This window comes from Ailuropoda melanoleuca, chromosome 8, assembly GCF_002007445.2.
Source record: "Ailuropoda melanoleuca isolate Jingjing chromosome 8, ASM200744v2, whole genome shotgun sequence".
In the NCBI taxonomy this organism is placed as follows: domain Eukaryota; kingdom Metazoa; phylum Chordata; class Mammalia; order Carnivora; family Ursidae; genus Ailuropoda; species Ailuropoda melanoleuca.
Window position 1 is genome coordinate 63,002,132 of NC_048225.1, and position 20,388 is coordinate 63,022,519.

A 20,388-nucleotide genomic window follows, 5' to 3' on the forward strand; every position below is an offset into this window, starting at 1 on the left:
CCGCCGGCAGTGTTGGGCACAAAGTCGGGGCCCAGGTGATGGGGGTTGATTTAGTCCGGGACAGGCCTTCCTGCCCTGGGGGCGGGGAGTTGGCGGCGGGTGGGGGCCGCTGGTAGCAGCCGAGGCCACACCCCCGCCTGGAAGCCACGCCCCACCTCCGGGAGCCGAGGCCACACCCCGCGAGCGCTGAGGCCACACCCCACGAACGCCGAGGCCACACCCGCCGGGAGGGGGCGCCTCCTGCTGGGGGAAGTACCGCCTGCAGCGCCGGCGACCGCAGTCCCTCCGCAGCGCGCCCGACTAGGCCGCGCCCCTGCCGACGCCGGTCTCTGTTCGCCTCGCCGCGCCCCTGTCGAGACCCCGCGCCATGGCCGGCATCGCGGCCAAGCTGGTGAAGGACCGAGAGACGGCCGAGGGGCTGGGCTCGCACGAGAAGTCCATCAAGTACCTCAACCAGGACTACGAGGCGCTGCGGGACGAGTGCCTGGAGGCCGGGACGCTTTTTCAGGATCCCTCCTTCCCGGCCATCCCTTCCTCCCTGGGCTTCAAGGAGCTGGGACCCTACTCCAGCAAGACGCAGGGCATCGAGTGGAAGCGGCCCACGGTAGGGCGCGCGGCGAAGGGCCTGCACCCTCCGCTGGGAGTGCGGCCGGAGCGCACCGCGCGCGCCCCTCCCCGTTATTNGGGTGGGCGGGGGACGGCGCGGGGCCCGGGGTGGGTGGAGTGCGCAGGATGCGGGGCCCAGGCCTCCGGCCGGCCGAGCGCAGCGGAATCACGAAGGGCCTGCACCCTCCGCTGGGAGTGCGGCCGGAGCGCACCGCGCGCGCCCCTCCCCGTTATTCAGGCGCGTCCGCAGCGCGGGCCTGGCATCTCTCCACCCCGGCGCTTCCCGGGCCAGTCAGACGCGCCCTGCCCTCCGGTACAGTTAGCAGGCCGGCCAGGGGGGCCGCCTTCGGACTCCTCGAGACGTCGGGGTGACATAAGGGGCCAGGGGGAAACTTTGCTTGGACTCCGCGGGGAGATGGTGGGGAGGAGGGTCTGCGGGGAAACGAGGGTGGGAGGCAGTATCTGACCAGGAAAAGTCAGGCTCTAACTCAGCTTGTGTCTGCTTCAGGGAGGAGGGAAATCCTTAGCCTGGTTCTTCTGTGAGTAAGGGTTGTCTCATGCAGTCGTGGTTAGATTTATCCAATCAGAGTTTCATGTTTATTTTTCCAAATGGGAGATGGCCAGACCTCTGCATAACATTTACCCTGATGAGTAACAAAGGACAGGAGTGTTGCAGCAGGGAGCCAGATGCTCCCACTGGCCCAGAATCCTCCCTGGGCAACCTCGGGGGGAGGGACCCTCTAAGCTCCCTTGTCCTTTCCCCCACCCTTGCCCTGGCCAGCCTTGGGACAGCTTGTCCTCTCCTCCGATTGTCCATCCTGTTTGCCGTGGACCCCTGCTGTCTCCACCTGCCATGGGACACTCCATGGGCTTCCCCCACCAAACCTGAACAAGGCTGCCTGGGAACCCAGACTCTAGATTGCCACCCTACGTCCATGGCTCTGGACCTCCCAGGTCACCAGTTACCCCAAACCCAGCCTATAGACATCATATACAGTAGAAATGTCCCCCGGGCGGGGTCCCCAGCACTTGTTCATTTTTTGCTAACCTGCTGGTGACTGTGCCTGGACCTCTAGCCTCTCTGCCTCCATTTCTTCATCTAAAAGTATAGGTGTTGCCTAAGTACTTTCCTCTTTATTATTGTTTATCTTTTAGCGTTCCTTGTGGAGCCCTGTTAACTTTCCTCAAGCGTTTTCGTGATTTATAGATATAATTACATATTATTTGTCCTTTACACTGAACTGCAGGGGCCACGTGTGTATTGGTCACCAGTGCGTCCCCAGAGATCGGTGCCACCTCATCCAGCGGTCCTGAGCACCTGGTAACATGCCAGGCACTGCCTTCAGTGCTTGGGATACACCTGTGGACAGAAAGACGGGGATTCTTCATGGAGTCAGGGAATGAATGAAGGCGGGATTGTAAAGAGTCTCAACTGAAATTACAGTTGTGAAAGTGACAAATAAGAGAATGTATTCACCTGACACTAGTGTAACGCCTCACTCACAGTTTACAGAGTGAATCTGCACACTCCTCGCTTGTTCTTTCATTCACTAATTAAGCGTTTACAGAACACCTGCTATGTGCCAGGCACGGTATGCCTCATGTCTGCCTCCTTAGACTTGAGGGGCTGGTGAGGGGAGGCAGGTCATCCAGCAGGTAGAAATGCCAGTAGGGCTTCCAGAAGGGAGAGAGCTCTGGAGCCATCTCAGGACCCCTGCTCAGGGCGAGACAGGCTGTGAGCTGCACAAGTGGAGGTGGGGGGAGGCAGGGAAGCTGTTATGTTCCCATTCAGCAGTTGAACTGGAGGCTTGCAGGAGGTAAATATTTGCTTGCACAGGTGTCCGGGGTGAAGCTGGGACTCTGTCCAGCCTGTGGGTGCGCAGAGCCCACAGCTCATAGCTAACCTCTGCCTCCATCCTGCCTTCTCGAACACTGCTGTGGTTGGGGTCAGGCAAGGGAAACAAAATGTCCCCTGGATTTGGACACCAGGGAGTCATTGGCGACTTCGGCAGACCAGCCGCGGTGGGAAGGTGGAGCAGAGGTGGACGGCTGGGTGCTGTAGGCGTCTCAGTGAGGGACCCATAGGGAAGAGCGTCCTCAGCTCCTTTCAGAAGGGTGTCTGAAAAGCGGCAGGGGAGTGGTGGGTAGGGCGGGCCGCGGGGTTTGAGAGGCTAGGGGATGTGTCATGTGTTGAGTCACCAGGGAGGAAGGGGTAAGAGACGGGCCAACAGGAGGAGTTGGTGAAACAGGGTCCCAAGGAAGGGAGAGCAGGGAGCGGGTGGGCCGGGTAGGCCCTGAGCGGGAGGGTGTGTTCCTCCCCAGGGAGGGGCTTCCTGACCTTGCTGCTGACCGACTCCAGGGCTGGGAAGGGGCAGTCAGGTCGGAGCAGGGGCAGGCCGCCTGAATCCCACTCTGTTCCGAGAGCCCAGCGGTCTGTGGTGATCCCTTACTCAGCCTCCACCCTTCTCCTGCCTCCAGGTTCCAGGACTACCATCCCTGTTCTTCAGTGATAGTAAAATAGCTGACTTTTGTGGAGTGCTCACCAAGGACACTTGGTCTCACAAGGTCTCACTTAACCCCCAGAACACCCTGTGGGAGGTACACCTGTCACAGCGTCCCCATTCTATAGATGAGGAAACCAAGGCTGAAAGCGGTGGAGGACCTTGCCGGGGTCTTAGGACCCGTCGAAGAGCCGGGGTTCAGACCCCGCTTGTCTGGACCCAGAGCCCAAGCTGTCGACCCCGTCCCCGGGACTGTCGCATCTGTGTTTAATCCATTGCCTACATGCCGTGCGCAAGGCTCGCTTTCCTGAGGCACCTCCAAGGGCCACCCTGAGCTTTGCCTTCCTTGGAGAGGCTGCCTGAGGTGTGGGAAAGTTCCTGAAACACAGTGGAAAAATCCTGCTGGGGGAAGAGCCTGGTGCACCGAGGAACGGCGGTGTGATTCTGGGGTTCTTGGCACCAAGCCCAGTGTGTCCATTGATCAGCTGCTTAAGTGCTTGGCTGGCGGGTTCGGTTGCTCAGCAGAAACACGCTCTCATTGTCCCGTGTTCCCCCAAACAGACCGACCTGAGCAGGGAGGGGACCATGGCGAGGCGTGAAAGGAATGTGCTCTGCTGTAGATTGAGGCGCTGGGACAGGGGATAGGGGGCCGGATCCAGGCCCCACCCAGGAAAGGCTTCCACTTGACCGAGAGGGACACACAGCGGGGTGTGGGGTGGAGCGCCTGCACGCCGAGGTCACCCAAGCCCACGAAAGCCCAGATTTATGCCTGGCTTCCTCTGCGGCCTTGGGGTGGAGCGCTTCAGAATCAGGAAACAGAGGGGGGCGGGAGGGACCAGAATAGAAGATTGGCCTCCATCCAGCTCCAGGTGGAATAATCCTGAGTTTTGTTACCGGTGAGGTTGTAACACCCTTAGAGTTTTGTTACTCATCAGTCAGAGGCAGCCCCCGGAGCAGGAGCAGAAAGTACTAGCTATCAGCCAGTGAGTGCAAATCCCAGCGCGGTCTTCCGAGCTGCTAACTTTGGACACATCGTTTTACGTTGTTTTATCTCCCTGGCCTGTTTCCTCCCTAGTAACATGGGGAAGGTACCGGGTGGGCGAATTCAGAAGGCTAGATCCGTTTCCCCCTGCACCATCACCACTAGACGCTGCACAGTTAAATACCAGACTGCAGAGTACAAGTGCTCTGGGGCTCAGAATCTCGGAGATAAGCAAGGGCTGGACTGTGAAGGAGGGCTTCGTGGAGGAGGTGGCAATGAGGCTTGAAATACGTAGGAGGTGAAACGGGAGAGAACAGGGTGGGAAAGGAATCCCATGAAGACAAAAGAGCTGGCGTGTAGAACAGAGGAGAGAGGCTGGAGGGGCTGGCGGGGCTGGCCCCAGACAATGAAGGGACCCCACAGCGGGCGGAGAGGCAGCACTTTATGCTGCCGTGGCCCCAGGAAGTAGCGAGATGAAGTGGGCTGTAGGCAGTGGGGGGCATTGGGGTTCCATGGGGAAGGGGTATGAGAAAGACCCCATGGCAGTCTGTCTCTAACTGCAAAACTTTCCCTGGGGGAGGGGGGAAGAAAGTGCACCCACTGGGAATGGAGGTGTCCTAACCCCAAAAGCATGTGCCTGGCGGCTTGACAACACTCTGTGGGTCTCGTTCCCAGGAGATCTGCGATGACCCGCAGTTTATTGTTGGAGGGGCCACCCGCACGGACATCTGCCAAGGAGCCCTGGGTAAGTGATGGCCTCTGAAATGGGCTGTAGGGTCTTGTCTGTGAGGCTTTCCCTTCCCTCCCTTCCCAGGCAGCCTGGTGGTTCCCATTTCCAGAAGCCTCCTGGAATTTCTTCTCCCCCTCACCCATCCCAAGACACATGTGAGGCCTCCTGTGTCCCCCCCCTCTGGGCTGGTTGTTGAGGTTACACAGACACTCACACCGGAGGGTAGAGGGGCTTCTGGATTTCAATCACCCCTTGCACTCGGACACACCCTACCCCAGGGGCAGAATGGCTAGTGGCCTGTGACGCAGTAGGGCTCTGGACGGAGGGCCAGGTGGGGGGACTCCCCCAGGCCAGTCACAGCATTGACACCTCCGTTCTCTGGGGCTCGGGGACCGGGGATTGTGACTCAGTGTGAGGGAAGAGGAAAGCCTGCGCTCGCAGCTGAGCGGAAGTCAGAGCGCCAGGGTGTTCTCGATGTTTGCAGGGCGGCTCACCATAGTATCATAACAGCGGGAAGCAGCACTTCTCCTTGCAAAGGTGGTTGTAATGTTCATTTAAATGAGACGCACGGGAGGGCGGGGTGAAACTGTGAGGGTCCAAGGCCGAGCCCCCATTTCCTCCTGGATGCAGTGCCTGCTGAGCCTGGACCTGCCGAGTGTCCAGCTTTGGTATGAAGTCTCCTGAGGCTTCCGTGAGGTCTTAACGGTGGGCCTGCGACCATTATTTAAGATGCTCGTAGAATCCTCTCGTAATAAATGGGAATCCGCGGCCACTGGAGCAGATTATCTGCTCTGATAAGTCAGAAACTTGCTTCCTGCGGTCAGCTTCCACTTGCCCCCCAGACTAGTCCAGCAGTAACAACATTGGTCACCCGGAATCGTACCTCCTTTCCTGGCCCACTTTGCACAGATTCCGATACTCAGAGTAATAGCCGCTCGTGTTCATTGAGTGACCACTTTGCACCAGACGCTAAGCCATGATGGCAAAGCCCTACAGTGCTGTGAGTATTCTTATCGATGAGAAGGTCCCGGGAGTAACAGCGCGACTGGGGGTCTGGGTGTCAAGCGTGGCTCCAGGGCCTGTGTCCTCAGCCCCCAGGCTACGCTTGTAGAAGGGGACTGGAGAGTCTCGGTCCCTGAGGGACGTCCGGGCAGCTGTGTGACTCTGGGAGCCCCTACAGGAAATGCTTCTCAGAGAACATGACCAGCTGGCCTGAGCCCAGCATCTGTGCGCGCATGCCTGAAATGCCTGAGCACATTCTTACCTGCAGAGAACACCCCCCTCCCGCGCCCCCCCTCCCCCCCACAGTAGAAGCCCAGGGGTCCTTGGGCAATGGGAGTTAGTTGACAGAGGCCTGGGCCAGCCCCGGGGCTTGAGGAATCTGGCCACAGACGTGGCAGCTGTCACACCTGGGCTGGACTCCGCACGTGGCCCAAACATTGATTTCAGAGTGTTATGACATCTCAAGGGCCAAACTGCAAGTAGCAAATGCGGGACTGAAGTCCTCTTTACACAGCACCAGGCCTCTCGGAGAGGAGACGAGTGGACCTTACATTCCAGGGGTAAAATTCCCGAGATCTGCACTGGGTCAAGTAGAATCAAGATCAAGTGTAATCAGCCCTTTTAGAATTCCTCAGGCATTGGTCTCTAATTCCTAAGGCCGTTTGCTCTCTTGGCCTTTCCTTTCAGAGGCTCCTGGTTCGATGACCTTCTGTGAAATGTGGGTGTCTGAACTCTCACCCTGCCTCTGGCCTCTGGGCACAGGGTGGTGACTGTCACCAAGTCCGAGCAGGCTCAGAAGCATGTGGGATGGGGCCGTGGCCGTGGCACCTGGCCACACAACTGGAGGTGGCAGCCGGGGCTCGGCTCCTAGAATGTGGGCAAGTCCTCATGCAGATGAGGCATTCGGCCGTTCTAAAGTCCTTGCTCCAGCCTGCCACAGAACGTGGGCCACGTGCTCCAGCGTGGAGCGCGGCCAGACAGTCCGCAGGAGTGACAGCCTGGCCACCACCGCACTTCTGTGTGCCCTGTCGCAGGCAGTCATCCCAACTCCCACCATGCTGACCAGAAGAAAGCGCGGGGGTGCGGCTGGGGATACAGGCAAGGCCACGCAGCTGAAACACACCAGAGGAGAGGAATGTGTCCAATTGTAAGTCTTTCTGTGCTCCCCCAGGCTGCCCTGATGCCATGACTGTGACAAGGGGACTGGGAGGTGATGTTCTCAGAGCTCAATTCACTTTCTGCCCAGAGACCCGCTTGGCTCACCAGGGACCCCGAGCGGTGCCATCCGTGGACTTGTGCGTTTCTGGGGGCCTGCCCAGTAGTGGGCCATCCACAAATCACCCCCTCTCCCAGGAGCACAGCCCAAAGCCCCAGCGAAGTCGTTCATGATGTGTTTGCAGAATTGCCCCTACGGTGAGCGGCTAGGTAGGCTCTGGACTTGCTGGTGGTAACTGCTCTTACAGGTTGGAACTGCCCCCAGGGGCCCGGAAAATCCAGAAGCTGAACTCCTCCTACCTTGGGTTTTCACTGTGCCTCTGCTGAGCTTTCTCCAGAGTCCCCACAGCCCACCACAGCCCCTCACAGCACCCCCCACCCCGGGCCCCCAGGGGAGGGCTCAAGGCTGTCGGCAGGTGTCAGAGCTCTTGAAAGGCACAGCCCTGTGTCAGTGTCACCTGGAGGTTGTTCTCTAGGCCCCCGGGGGGTTCCCCTGCCTCCACACCCAAGAGGTACATGGGTCCCCAGAGCACCTACTGGGGGGTGTTGGCTACAGGTACACTCCCCACAGCCCAGCCCATTGGAGAAGCACTTGCTGCCTCCACCACTTACTAGCCTGGGGGACCTTGGGCCAGTTCCCAAGCTGTCCAAGACTCAGTTTCCTCTTGCATCAATGGGAATAACAACACTACAGTTGACCCTGGAGCCACATGGGGGTTAGGGATACTGACACCCCACACAGTTGAAAATCTGCATCTAACTTGACTCCCCCAAACTTAACTAATAAGTATTGTAAATAATTTTTATTTATTTTATTTTTTAAGGATTTATTTATTTGAGAGAGAGGGAGAGAGAGCGAGAACACACGCACGAGCAGGGGAAAGGGGCAGGGGGCAAGAGAGAATCCCAAGCGGACTCCACACTGAGTGTGGAGCCCCACATGGGGCTTGATCTCACCACCATGAGATCATGACGTGAGCCAAAACCAAGAGTCAGGGACACTTAACCGACTGAGCCATCCAGGCACCCCTGTAAAAATTTTTTTAGATGATTCACAATATAATTTTTTAAAAAGTCATTTTTATAGTGGGTACCTTTTGAAATGCTAATAAACTTTATTTTGTGATACAGTCTTAGATTTATGGAAAAAATGAGAGGACAGTACAGAGAACCCCACCTGCCCCACACGCAGATGCCCCATCTCGCTGAGCTCTGGTGCTTGTTACAGCTCGTGACCCAGCACTTGATACGGTGTCGAGATTTCCTCAGCTGTTACTAGTGTCCTGGCTCTGCGCCAGGATCCCATTCCGGGACCACATTCTGTTTGGTTTTCATGTCTGCGTGGGTTCCTCTGGGCTGTGGCAGTTTCCGATGCTCCTTGCATTTTATGATTCCTGTCGGATGCCCCTATTTTGGAATGTGCAGGTGCCTTAAAAATAAATAGTGCGTGTGGTTGACTAAAAACCAAGTGTCCGCTGGTGTGGTGGAGAAAGTAAATACATTCTCTTCTCTTTGCAACAGTCGCTTCCCAGCCAGCCCCATCCTCACTGCCCTGCTGGGGCCTCTCCAGCTCCTGGAGCAGATGTGTGGTGGCGATGACTCATTTCCTCCCAGCCTCCCTTCCAGTTATAAATACTCCTCGCTTTGCTCTGTGAAGGCTGCGGCCATGCTCCCAGCTCCCTTCCTGCTGCCTCTAAGAAAGTCACAGAAGCCGGGACCATTGGATTGCTAACCCTGCTGTCTTCCCGCAGATCCCTGCCCTGCCCTGGCTGCCCCAGCCTTGGCCAGCACACAGCAGGGTTCCTGATCTCCAGACCCCAGAGAGCAGAGGCAGCGGGAATTCTCCCCCAAAAGAATCCTCCCATAGTTGCATATTTGCCTCTGAAGCCCCAGGGTGCCCAGGAGGAGTTTACAGGGGCTCCCTCTGCTCCTGGTTGGCCTCTGATCACACTGTGACTTTTCCCTTGTCAGGTGCTCCCTGAGCCAGGAGCCAGGCCACATCCCTATGGCCTTTGTTGTTTGCCTCTGAGATGAGAGTTGGGTCAGATTTTCCTAAGGTCCCATTACTTCTGACATTTTGTGACTCCATCATATGCTACCCTCTGCCGGCAGACCCTCCCCCACTCCCAAGGGGTTCAGCTCATGTCCCTGCTCCAAGGTCGGGGGAGCCCTGCTCAGATCACCCCCCAACAGTGTCAGCCACAGGGGGCCTGGCGAGGTGCTGGCCAGCAGCCGTGCGGGTATGGAGCCCCAGGAGGAGGGTGGTCCACACCGCGGGGGGGCGGCCCGCCCGCCAGGTGTGCATTAACCAGGACGGCAGTGGTCTGTGTCTGCACTCCAGGATGGTAGCCCGAGCCAGGTGTGCGTTATGGCCACTGCGGGGGCGGCGCAGCTGACCCTGCCGCGCTGGGGTCCAGCCTCCCGCCCCTTACTCTCCCGGCTGGGACAGGCCTGTGTGTCTCCACCGGAGCCCGGCTGGGCCCATGCGTCCGGCTCAACACCTGTGAACAGCAGGGTCCAGAGTGGGGACGTGGGTGTCCGTCAGGCAGAGCGTCGCCGTGGCTCTTCGCTTTGGGCAGATCACTGTCCGCCTCAAGCCTCCGTTGCCTCATCAGCGGACTGGGGACAAGAGGAGCACCTGCCGCAGGGCTGAGGCTGAAATTGAGCGCACCTGTGCGCCTCCGGGCGCCTGCGCGCGTGGGAGGGGCTTACTAGCTGCACGTGGGCAGCTCTGTTCCCGCCCGCTGTCGGGTGGGCTTGGGCGGCCAGGGGCGTGCGCGCATGCGCGGTGCTGGTCTTCTGGACCTGCGGGGCCGGTGGGCCGGGCGCTGGGCCTTGCGGTCCGCAGCCCCCGAAGTTGTGGAGAGGGACGGGAGGTGGTGTTCAGAGAAGACTCAAGGGGCACCGTGCTGTCCCCTGCGTCCCACCCGCGGGGCCCACGCTCTGCCTGCAGTGCGCCTTCAGCCGGAGCTCGCGTTACCCGCCTGCGCCGTGGGAGCCAAGGTGACGCTTGTGTCCTCCCTTTCCCTGGGGTGGGGAGCTGCCTGACTTGGCTTCTCTGTCTGTCGGGGGGTGTGGATGAGAGTGAAGAGCTCGCATTCTTATTGGGCTACTTTATACGGGGGTCTTCTCTCCTGCTCCTGGCTGCCCGCTCCCCCCCTCCCCCGGCCCCAGACTGTTGACCACAGTTCAACACTGTGCATGCCCCCCAGGGACTCAGGAGGTTGGGGGCTCCTCCTGTAGAGTGGATGAAGTCAGCGGGGGGCCGGGGAGAAAGGGAGTGGGTTTCACTCGAGCCACAGTCCCCGGAGCTGGGGGCGGCAGCTGAAACTGGCATCAGGTGGCTTCCTGCTGGTCTGGGCCCTACCAGGGCGCAGGTGCCGGGCAGGGACTCCCTTCCCAGCCTCTGGTGATCCAGGCGAGTTCAGTCAGGGCGTGGACCATGGGGCTCACATCCTCAGCTCCCTGCTTTCTTGTGGGGGCCCGGCTCCAGCGGGGGGGTGGGAGGGGCAGGGACACGTGGTCTGGATCCTTCGCTGCTGGCTCGTGGAAGGAGGCTTGTGTTAACCAGGGCCAGGTGGGGCCTGTCTCCCATAGCCGCGGATGTAAATGAGCAGTGACTGGGTGTGGGGGGCTTCTGGTTTGGGGGTGCCCTCCTCTGGGCTGCTGTGGGGCATGAAAGGGTCACGGGAGGGACGCCACGTGGGGCTTACCAGCCACCATCTCACAGGCCTGGGCCCCTGGCAGGGTGTGAGCACCCTCTAGAGAAGCCCCTCCCCAGCAGCTCCCAGGGGTGGCCCCAGGTTGGCCCCTCAGGGCTTCTGGCCCCTTCTAAAGCCTGTCCAGTGGCCTCCCTCCACAGACTGCCTAGGCCTGTCCCCTGTGCTGGAGACCATTAAACACCAGTGTGTCAGGACGGGTCAGATGTAGTCAAAAGCAGCCTCAGCATCTGGTCTGTTTGGAATTTATGTAGTTTCATCACGGGGAGCAAAGGAACAAGGCACTGACGCAGTGAGACCAGGGCCAGTGGGACTGGACACAGGGCAGGGCTTCCCACCCTCCGTGCTGTAGGGCAGGCGGCAGCGGCTTTCCTGGCCCCTGGCCACTGCATGCACCAGCCCCCACCCAAAGTTGACAGAAATGTCTCCAGACATAGCCAGGTCCCCTGGAGTGGGGAGTTGGTGGCAAAGCGCCCCTGGCGGGAAGCCACCGAACACCAGGGTGTGCAGGGGGAGGGTGGTAGGAGCCTGGAGGAGGGAGCGGCGCTGGTAAATGATGGGTGAGTTGACAAGGCTCCTGACCACCCCCCCCAAGCTGGGAGGCACCAGCAGTGTGCAGTTGGGCGCATTGCTGGGATGTTTGAACTTGTGGGAGGGGCTCCAGCTCTTCCCCCAGCAAGTTGCTGCAGCAGAAGAGGGGCTGCCCCTGCTTCTTGGAGGGTGCTCCCCTCCTGGGGCAGGCGTGTGGACTGCATCTCAGGCCCTGGGGTGCCCTGGTGACGGCAGAGTGACTGGGCGCCTTGTGCGCCATCGCCACACTGCCATCTCCTCACTGGCCACCCTCTTGCTGGCACACCCCCAAGGGGTGGGCCATTACAGTCAGCAGGTGCATCTTTCTGGCCAGATCTCAGGAGAGCGGACTCCAGGAAGGTCCCTGTCTCGCTACCCCTGTATCTAGCGTCGTAACCCACCCCCAAAACCAGTGGCTTGAAACAACAGGATTTTCCTGTTTACTTTCATGGGTTTGGAGGATGACTGGGGTCAACCTTGTGACACAGGGCACCTCCCGCACTTTCAGCCACTGGGCTGGGGTCACCTGAAGGCCCTTTGCCAACATGTTTGGCACGTGGGCTGGAGGCCGGGTCAGCGGGGCCTCCGGGGTCCCTGTGCCTCTTGTGTGGCCTCTTCCATAGAAACCTCAAGTGAGCTGACCTTCTGGGTGCTCATCCCAGGAGAGACCCCAGAAAGCTGCCTCAACTTTAATGACCTAGCTTCAGGGGTCACGCGGCACCCCGTCTGCTGAACCCTATCCACTGAGATACTCAGCGGCCGCCCAGGGTTCTGGAAGAGCATGTGAAACCAGAAATACTGTGGCTGCCATTTCTGGAAGATGCCATGGTTCCTCCCCTTTGAATAATGGCCTTGTCCTTCACCAGTGGTGACCCAAGGCTGCTCGCACACTAGCCTGTTGTGGTTGGGTGGCTGGGTTCTCTGGGATCCCCCCAGCATGCAGGGTAGAGGGGCACTCAGCTGGCTGGGCTCACTGGTGCAGTCTGGGGACATGGCACAGGGAGAACAAGGGGTTAAGAGGGGCACGCCCCCAAAGGCTGGGACTGAGTCCCTGAGGGTGACAAAGGAATGAGGTGGAGGGCAGGTGTCCAGGCAGAGTTGGCACTCTCCCATAGGAAGTGGCCCCTTCTGGAAAGTGTAAGCGTTTTATTGGACCTGGAGGGTCTGGCGCAGAAGAGGAGAGGCTGAGAAGGCCCCTTCCCTGAACTGCTTGGGTCTAATCTCCTCTACTCTCCTTCCCCTCACTTGGAGCCATGTCCCACCTGTGCCTGCTCCCGACTCCTCCTGGACTGAGCCACCCTTGCACTGCTTGGGTGTCCCCACCCACCCTTCCCTAACCTTGCAAGGGCTCCTCCCCTCCCCCTGCTACTCAGGACCAGTTCAAGCCTATCTCCCCTAGCCCCCTACCCTCCTATCCCACCCTCCTGCAGCCCCTCACCCTCCTAACCCACCCCTTCTGCACCCCCACCCCCTTACCCACCCCTCCTGCAGCCCTCCTCTCCCTTACCCTCCCCACTCCTCCTGCATTCCCCCACCTTGTTCAGAGTTGAAGCCTAGAGCTCACCACCACCTGTGATCCTGGTGCCCGTCCCGACACTGGCCCAAGCGGCTGAGAGCAAGAGCCACTCTTGTCTGGAGCCCGCACGCCAGGCGTGGAGGGGAGAGTGAGCTAACAAGGCAGTGGAGAGCAGACGGGAGGAAGAAGAGATTCGTGTTTGTGTCCGCCAGGGTCAGTGCAAGGAGGGGGTTGCTCAGAGGCTCTCACGGGGGACAGGGGCACACAGTGGGGGGTGCTGAAGCTCGGAGGGCTTCTAGGAAGTGGCAGGGCCGGCCTTGGGCAGCCCGTTGTCTGCCCTTCCTCAGCGTGTGTGTTTGAAGTGTGTGCATGCTGTGTGTGTGGCGAGTCAGGGACAACGTGCTCTGCGGTGACACGGGCCCTCCCTCACGGGTCTTCCGTTCTGGGACCCGCCAAAGGCAGCCACACTCTCCTTGGAGGGGACGGAAGCCCAGCGTCTCCTGGATTCTTTGCCTCACTTTCCCGTTTGTGGAGGTTGGGAGCAAGCACACAACAAATAGCCCTGTGCTCCCCGCTTGGAAAAACCCCCAGCGGCCGTAAATATTAGGGAGCCAGCCCTGTCCCGCTCCCTGCAGCGGGCCCCGGGTGACCTCGGCCCCTGAACAGAGCTGACCTTGCGGACGCGCACAGAGGCGGCCGGGGAGCACAGCCCTGGAAATTTACCGACATGGCTCTGTATGAATTCACCTTTTCAGAAGAGGGCTCTGGGCCTTCAAGGAGCCATTCATCAGGCCCCAGGAGTGCTGTTTGGGGAAGGCTGTGTGCGGCCCAGCCCCCTGTGCTCAGGCTGGAGCCAGGAGGGGGTGAGCCTAGCTGGAGACACTTCGGCCTTTGTCGGGGTAATCTGTGCCTAATGACCCCAAATGCAACCCAGTCTAACTTTTCCCAAGCAAGTCAGGAGGGAGGGGCAGATCTGGGATTCCCTGGGGCCCAGGAGCACAAGGGGCCTAGTGATCCCAGCAGGTGCGTGGGCGGGGGGGGGCAGAGAGAATGTCACTCAGTAGTCCTTGAACAAATGAATCAATTAATACTTGAACACTCTCTGCCTTAGACACAAAATTCATAGGTAAAAAGCCGTGCAAACCCCACCGCAAGGCCCGCAGAGAGCAGGCGGTCATCCACCTGCAGGGCGAGGAAGCAGGATGCTTGTGGCCTTAAAGGACCCTCTTGCCTTATGTTCTGTGAGGGGCCTTCAGCCCCCCATCCTCCTGCGTGGCTTCCCGTCCTCATGTGCCCCCGTTGTCAGCTCTTCTTTCTGAGACCACACACCACGGCCTGAGACTTCGCCTGTTCTGGGTCCGTTTTCTCCCCTGACGACTCCTCTAGAAAAACTCGTATGTTCACATTCATGCAGAATTTGCCCAGAATATGTGGAGTTCCACATCTCTGAAGCCCATCCGGGGACCCCTAGTTTCCCTTTTTCATCGGCTCCTAACAACCTTCTGAGTACCCCCCCTTCACAGCTGAGAAAACACGAGGTCATAGAAATTCAGAAATGTATCCAGGTTCACATGTCACCAGCAGGATCAGGACCTAAATCCAGTTGTTAGCACACGTCCTGTGCGCCCTCCCACCCACCTCTGGTCAGGCCTCCCAGGTCTGAGCAGGAGGCCTTCCCCTGTGGTTTGGGGCTCGCTGAAGGCCGGCCTAGCAGCTGGGGAACGGCCAGCCCCACCCCTGGGAGCCTGCCTTGGTGAGCGAGCACATCAACCCCAGCCTTCCCTGGGACCCTTCGGCACCCGCCCGTTCTGTGCACTCATGAGGCCCTCAAGGCTCTCACCCGCGAGACTGGCGCGCCCTTATTTGTGCGCCTGTGCCTAGCTCTGCCGGCAGAGAGGGCGCCTGGGACAGTGTGGCCCCAGGGAGGAGGGTGTGCAGGAAGGGCTATTCCTAGGGGCCGGGCTGGAAGGCTGAACCAGCCAAAGGGGACAGAGAGGGCAGCCAGGAGCCCAGAACCTGACAGGAACCAGAGAGGTTCCTCCACGTGTGCCCAGATGTGAGGGAGGGAGAGAGCAGGGCTTCCAAGCAGGCTATGGGCCCAGGGAGGGCAGCTGTTGGAGGGAACAGGCATGCACGCAGCCTCGAGTGGGCACATCTCCTGCAGGGATCCCGAGGTCCCCACTGGGGAGTGGTGGGAGGGAGCTCCATGCCAACCTACGTGAAAGATAGGGCAGGTCTGTCTTGGCCCTGGACGCCCTCCCCTGGGCCCCCTTCCTAGCTTCCCCCCCCCCCGTCACGGGTTCAGACTCTCCGAAGCTCTCCAGAGTTCCCACTCTAGGTCTGGCTTCAGAGTGTGAGGACTCTGTTCTGCTCTGGGAATTCAGTCGAGATGCAGTGTGGGGTTTTGGAGAAAGGGGGGTGCAAGCACCTGTAGGCGGCTCCTGCTTGACTGAGCGCGAGGCTGTTTACGATAGGAAGCAGGGCAGAAAATCACCCCCCACCCCACCCCCAGGCTCTCAGGCCTGTACCAGTTGAGTGTCTTCCAGAACAGACTGGGAGGGGCAGGAGTTCAGTGAAGGTGTGTGTGTGGGGGGAGCCCGGATGTGGGAACAACCAGTCTGGAGCCTGTAGTCAGACGGTCAGTGGGTGGTTCAGGGACCCCTGGGCAGAGCCCTGTCTGCTCCTTTAATGATGGGCATGGCCAGCAGCCCAGGTACTCAAGGACCGGTAGTGACCCAGCTCCGACCCTTGTCCCTGCCTGTGTCTGGGGTGCTGGACAGGGGAGTCCTGGGGGGTCAGCCTCAAGCAAAGTGGACGGAAGCTGCTAGCATTTCCTATGCCTCACCTCACTGGGGCCTGACCCCTCCCCCAATGCATACAATGAAACCATGTCTTGTAAAGAAAAACAATGGGTTCTAAAGAAAAGACAATCCAGAAAGAAGAGGGTATGGAAATCTAGGGAGAGAAGGAGACAGATGCTGTCGGAAGGACCTCGGCTGCCGGAGGAGGTCCCTGCATTTAGGGCCAATGCTGGATGGCCGGGGAAGAAGCTCGTCCAGCTGGGGAGATCTGGTTCTGAGCAGCGCAGCTCCAGGAGATCCTGTCCGCACAGGCCAGGGGCAGGTATACCCTCCCTAAGCACACTGGAAGGTTCCAGGGTCGAGTAAGTGGAAACTAAGCACATCGTGCCCCTCTCCCCCGCCAAGCCACCACGGATCATTGTTGGGAAGCCTCTACTCTTGACCAGCTTAGCTTTGCATTTCCCGTGGAAACACACTCGACCCTAGAAACCGTTTCTCAAGGGACAGCTGTTAACTTCTCGAGAACTCATTTCCACAGAACACACGTTGGGGTTCAGAGGAGTGAGTGAGTTGATTAGCCCTTCTTATTGACGATAGACCAATTCTGATGGGGGACCTTAGGTAAAATCATGATGTTCATTTAGAATAACTGGTATTAAGCTATTTTTCTCACTATAAGTAAGGACATAATCAAATAATCCGTGGAGGGCAGTAATCTAGGGTTCCTGGTAATGAAACCACAATGCAAGGACATATAAACCCTCTGCAAAGAGCTTCAGTTGATGAAGACAGGAGTCACACTTCTGCTCTGTTTTACTGAGCCCCCTCTTGGAGGTCAGTCTGAGTCAGCAGAGAACATCTTCACTCTGTTCTGTGGCTGCGTGGAGTCTCGTGGTAGAGGTGGCCCCTCATTGGTTCCCCCAGTCACCTGCGAGTGGACATTCAGCTGTTTCTGCTACAGCCAGGGCTCCAGGAAATAACCGTGTCATCCCTCCGTTGCTCTTGGGAGTGTATCTGTGGGGCCAGTCCTGGTCCCAGTGTCACGGGGGCACACGCTCTGTGTTGCGTCTCTGTGCTCAGGGGTGAGCATGAGAGTGGGTCTCCCACAGCTGCTCCAGGGACCCCACATCTCCTTCTTTGCCATCTGAAAGGTGGAAATGGTGCAGCGTACTTCCACTTTGTGTTTCTTTTATGATGAGTGAGGGTGAGTACCTTCTTTAATGTTTGAGGTTTAAAAAAATTTTTTTTAAGTAATCTCTACCCCCAACTTGGGGCTCGAACTCATGACCCTTAGATCAAGAGCTGCATGCTCCTCCGACTGAGCTGGCCAGGAGCCCCCCTAATATGTTTGAGACATTGGTTTTTCCCTTTTCCATGAACTGGTTATATCTTTGTCCATTTTTCTATGGAGCTCTTGTTTATTTACTAGAAAAGTTTATATACAATGTCTGGATCTGAGTAACAGATATTTTTCCTTGTTACTTTTTTAGTTTGACTTTGTTAATCATGATTTTTTTTTACCATGTAGATTTTTTTTTTTTTACTTTAATGTAGTTAAGTTTATCATTTAAAAGGCTTATGGCTTCCGGGTTACAATTTGATAACCTGTCTCCACTCAGATTATATTGGAATTCTCCCATTGTCTTTTCCAGAATGTCTATGGATTTATAAAAACATTGTATTTATAATGTTATCATAATGTTAACATACTAAGATACAAATAAGATATACGGTATAAATACATAGTAAATACCTAAATAAAACAAAAGGCTAGATTTACCATATTCACATAGGAATATGTAAGTAATATATTAAAATATATACTTAAGATATATAATGTTAAATGCTTAAACATGAACATTATTTCATTTAGAATTTATCCCTGTGACAAGATGATCTAGAACTTGTTTTTTTTTCTAGATGCCATTCCATTGTTCTAATTCCACGTGTGAATGGTGTATCTGTGCTGAATTCCTATGCTTGGAATGATTCCTGAACTTTCTGTTCTGTGCCCTGTATCTGTATTCTGATGCCCAAGTTCTGTACTATTTTAATTATTGTGGCTTTATGCCTGCTTTAATACCTGATAGAGGTAGACTCCCTTCCCTTCTAGACTTTCTTCCGTCTCTGCGTGACGTTTAAACTTTCCTTATGAACTGTACGTGAGCTAAGTTCCAATTTTTAAAAAATTGTCTTACTCTTCTTATTGGGATTGCATTAAGTTTACAGACTGACTTAAGAGGGAGTGGTATTTTTACGATGATGGCTTTTTCTAGCCAAGAATCTGGGCCCTGTTTTAAATGGGGTAAATGATTATCCGAGCTTCTCCATGCAGTATGTTGGCCTTGGAGTTAGTTAAGGGTGAGCAGCTGATGAGGGACAGGCCACAGTCAGCCAAGTCTTGACTGCTGTTGGCCATGCACGCTGCGTGTTGGAAGCCTTCGTGACCCGGTGAGGAAGTACCACCAGATCCCTGGCAGGAGAGGCCCTGATTTAGGAGGTGGAGCTGGTGTCAGGACTCAAGAACTGGGCATAAGTGGGTCATGCCCAGATGCCACCTTGAGGGAGCAGTGCCCGGGGTCAAGGGGCATAGCTCAAGCCAAGCCCAGGAAGAAATACTCTCACCGCACCCTCCTCCTCCCTTCCTGTGCTCCCCAGGGCTCCCGCTGGCCGAACCCATCAGCAGCCAGAGGCGCTGGGAGCCCGTGGTTTCATCCGGGGAGGCCAGCTCCGGGGCAGGGGGCAGGATGGTGTGCAGGTTCCCATGACCGTCGTCTCTGCTCTGAGACAGATGGACTAAGTGAAGACGAGGTCATCAGCGGTTACCCAGAGTAGGCAGACTCCGCACCTGGCAGGGGCTTTGTGGTGCTGCTCAGGGATGGTCTGTGTGGTCTGGGTGGCCGCCCTCACCCCTCTCTTGCAGACAGGTAATTTTAAAACCTATAGGACTACACTCCTGCATCTTTCCAAGCCCATCTGTGTGGCAGCTTTCCTGGACGGTCCTCGTCACTGAAAGACACTCTCACAGGCTTTCCTGGGGCTAAACCAGTAGAGCGGCGGGCAGGTACGTCGCCGTCTCACCTGTCCCGGACCAGCCAGCTGGTTGTACCCAGATCCTGATGCCACTGACCCAAACAGGCTGTGCTCAGGGAGGTTCCAGGGACTTTACCCACGTCACCTCTGCAGGAGCAAGTCCCTGCAGAACTGTCCAGAGGAGAAGGGCAGTCGCGTATCATTTGGGGGAGGGGAGAGGCTGACCTTGATGGGGAGGACGGAGGCTCCTAGGCTGCAGAGTGGGAGGTTGTGGGACAGGTTTCCCGGGGCGGTGGGGGTGGGAGGGGAGGCCCCATGTGGATGTGGCGTCCAGGCGGCAAGCAGGACCCAGTGAGCCACTGTGCAGCCAGACATGGAGACAAAGCCCCCTCTCAAGGACAGAAGTCCCCACGGCAGCATTCTGTAAATTAGGTGCCTTGGAAATTGGCACCTGTTTGCACAGGAGACCATGTGGGTCACACGTGAAAAGCTTTGCTCAGACCTACCTGACGGTGGCTTGTTACGGGGACTTTGGGGGAGCCACCGGCCTCCCTAGGCCTCCTGTCCTCCCCTGTGACAGAGGCCAACAGCTGTTTGTTTTGTGACAAAATGAGAGGACAATGCGGGGATCCTACATGGGGGGTGGTGCATCGTGAGCCCCCCACGGATGTCACCGTTCTAGTCCCTGATACCGAGAAAGCTCACGTGAGCAGGGGGAGGTAAGGAAAAGAGATGGACCCTGTGGGAAGGACAGGAATCTGAGTGTAAAACAGGATTTCCGATGCTTTCCCCTTAGACATCCGGACATTCTTCCAGGGGCCTCCAAGCTTTCGGCCCCACGGCTTGGAGTGCTGACGGGAAACGTTTTGAGTCTTCAGCTGTAAAATGCTCTGAGTCCTCTTCCCTCTTGCTGTGCTCTTGGTGCCCCGGTCTTGACGATGCGACGACAGGTTGCTGTCCTGCTGTGCCACTGAGTCACCGTGCGTCTGACCGGCGGCGAATTTTGCTGTCTCGGAGCCCGTGGCATGAGGGGCTCAGATAAGAATGTAGGATTGCAGGAAGCGGCCAGGTTCCTGCCCGTAGTTTGACATTTGGATTGCAGTTGGATTTTCCTAGTGGACTCTTGAAAAGAAATCTCCAGCAAGGTTCGGTTTTTAAACAAAGCCCAGGATTTGATTCAGAGGATTTGCTTGTGAGACCAGATCCCCTATCTGGTCTCCATGCCCTCTGAGCTTCCGTCTCTTCACCCCAGAGAGGCGACGATACCAGGGTGATCGCGTCTCAGGGTTTACAGATAACTGCACAGCATGCTGTCTGTGAACTGCGGAGCATTACCCAGCCCGCCGGCTGCCCCTGACAGGACACGTGACCTCAAGCGAGCCACTCGACCGTGGAAAGCCACGGTGCCGCACGCCAGCGAGAAGGCATTCTAGGATGTCGCCTGAAATTTCAGAGGAAACCAGTTAGGTTGGGACAGCTCTGCACAGGGCAGGGGGGGCGGGGGCCTTGCTCCCCCCACGCTGGCCAGGGGACACCTGAGGCAAGAAAACCAGAAGGCACGGAACACGGCCACTGATTTCCAGGATGTGGCGAGAGCCTCCAGGTGTGGTGGTGAGCCGTTATCTGAGCTGGGTGTGGGGCCAGCGCTGACCTAGATGTGCGGCCCACGATAAACAGGAACCCATCCCTCCCGCACCCGGGCACGTCCTGGGA

General features: G+C 57.6%; 1 protein-coding gene across 1 annotated transcript in view; it reads left to right on the forward strand.

Annotated features, from left to right (window-relative positions):
- The first annotated feature begins 235 nt into the window (after window positions 1–235).
- CAPN2 (calpain 2) overlaps window positions 236–20,388 on the forward strand; it is a 40,963-nt gene continuing 20,810 nt past the window's right edge. The window contains exons 1-2 of the mRNA XM_002922393.4: window positions 236–604; window positions 4,765–4,834. Coding sequence (XP_002922439.1) covers window positions 368–604; window positions 4,765–4,834 — 307 coding nt within the window. The 5' untranslated portion in view covers window positions 236–367. The remainder of the gene's footprint in view (window positions 605–4,764; window positions 4,835–20,388) is intronic.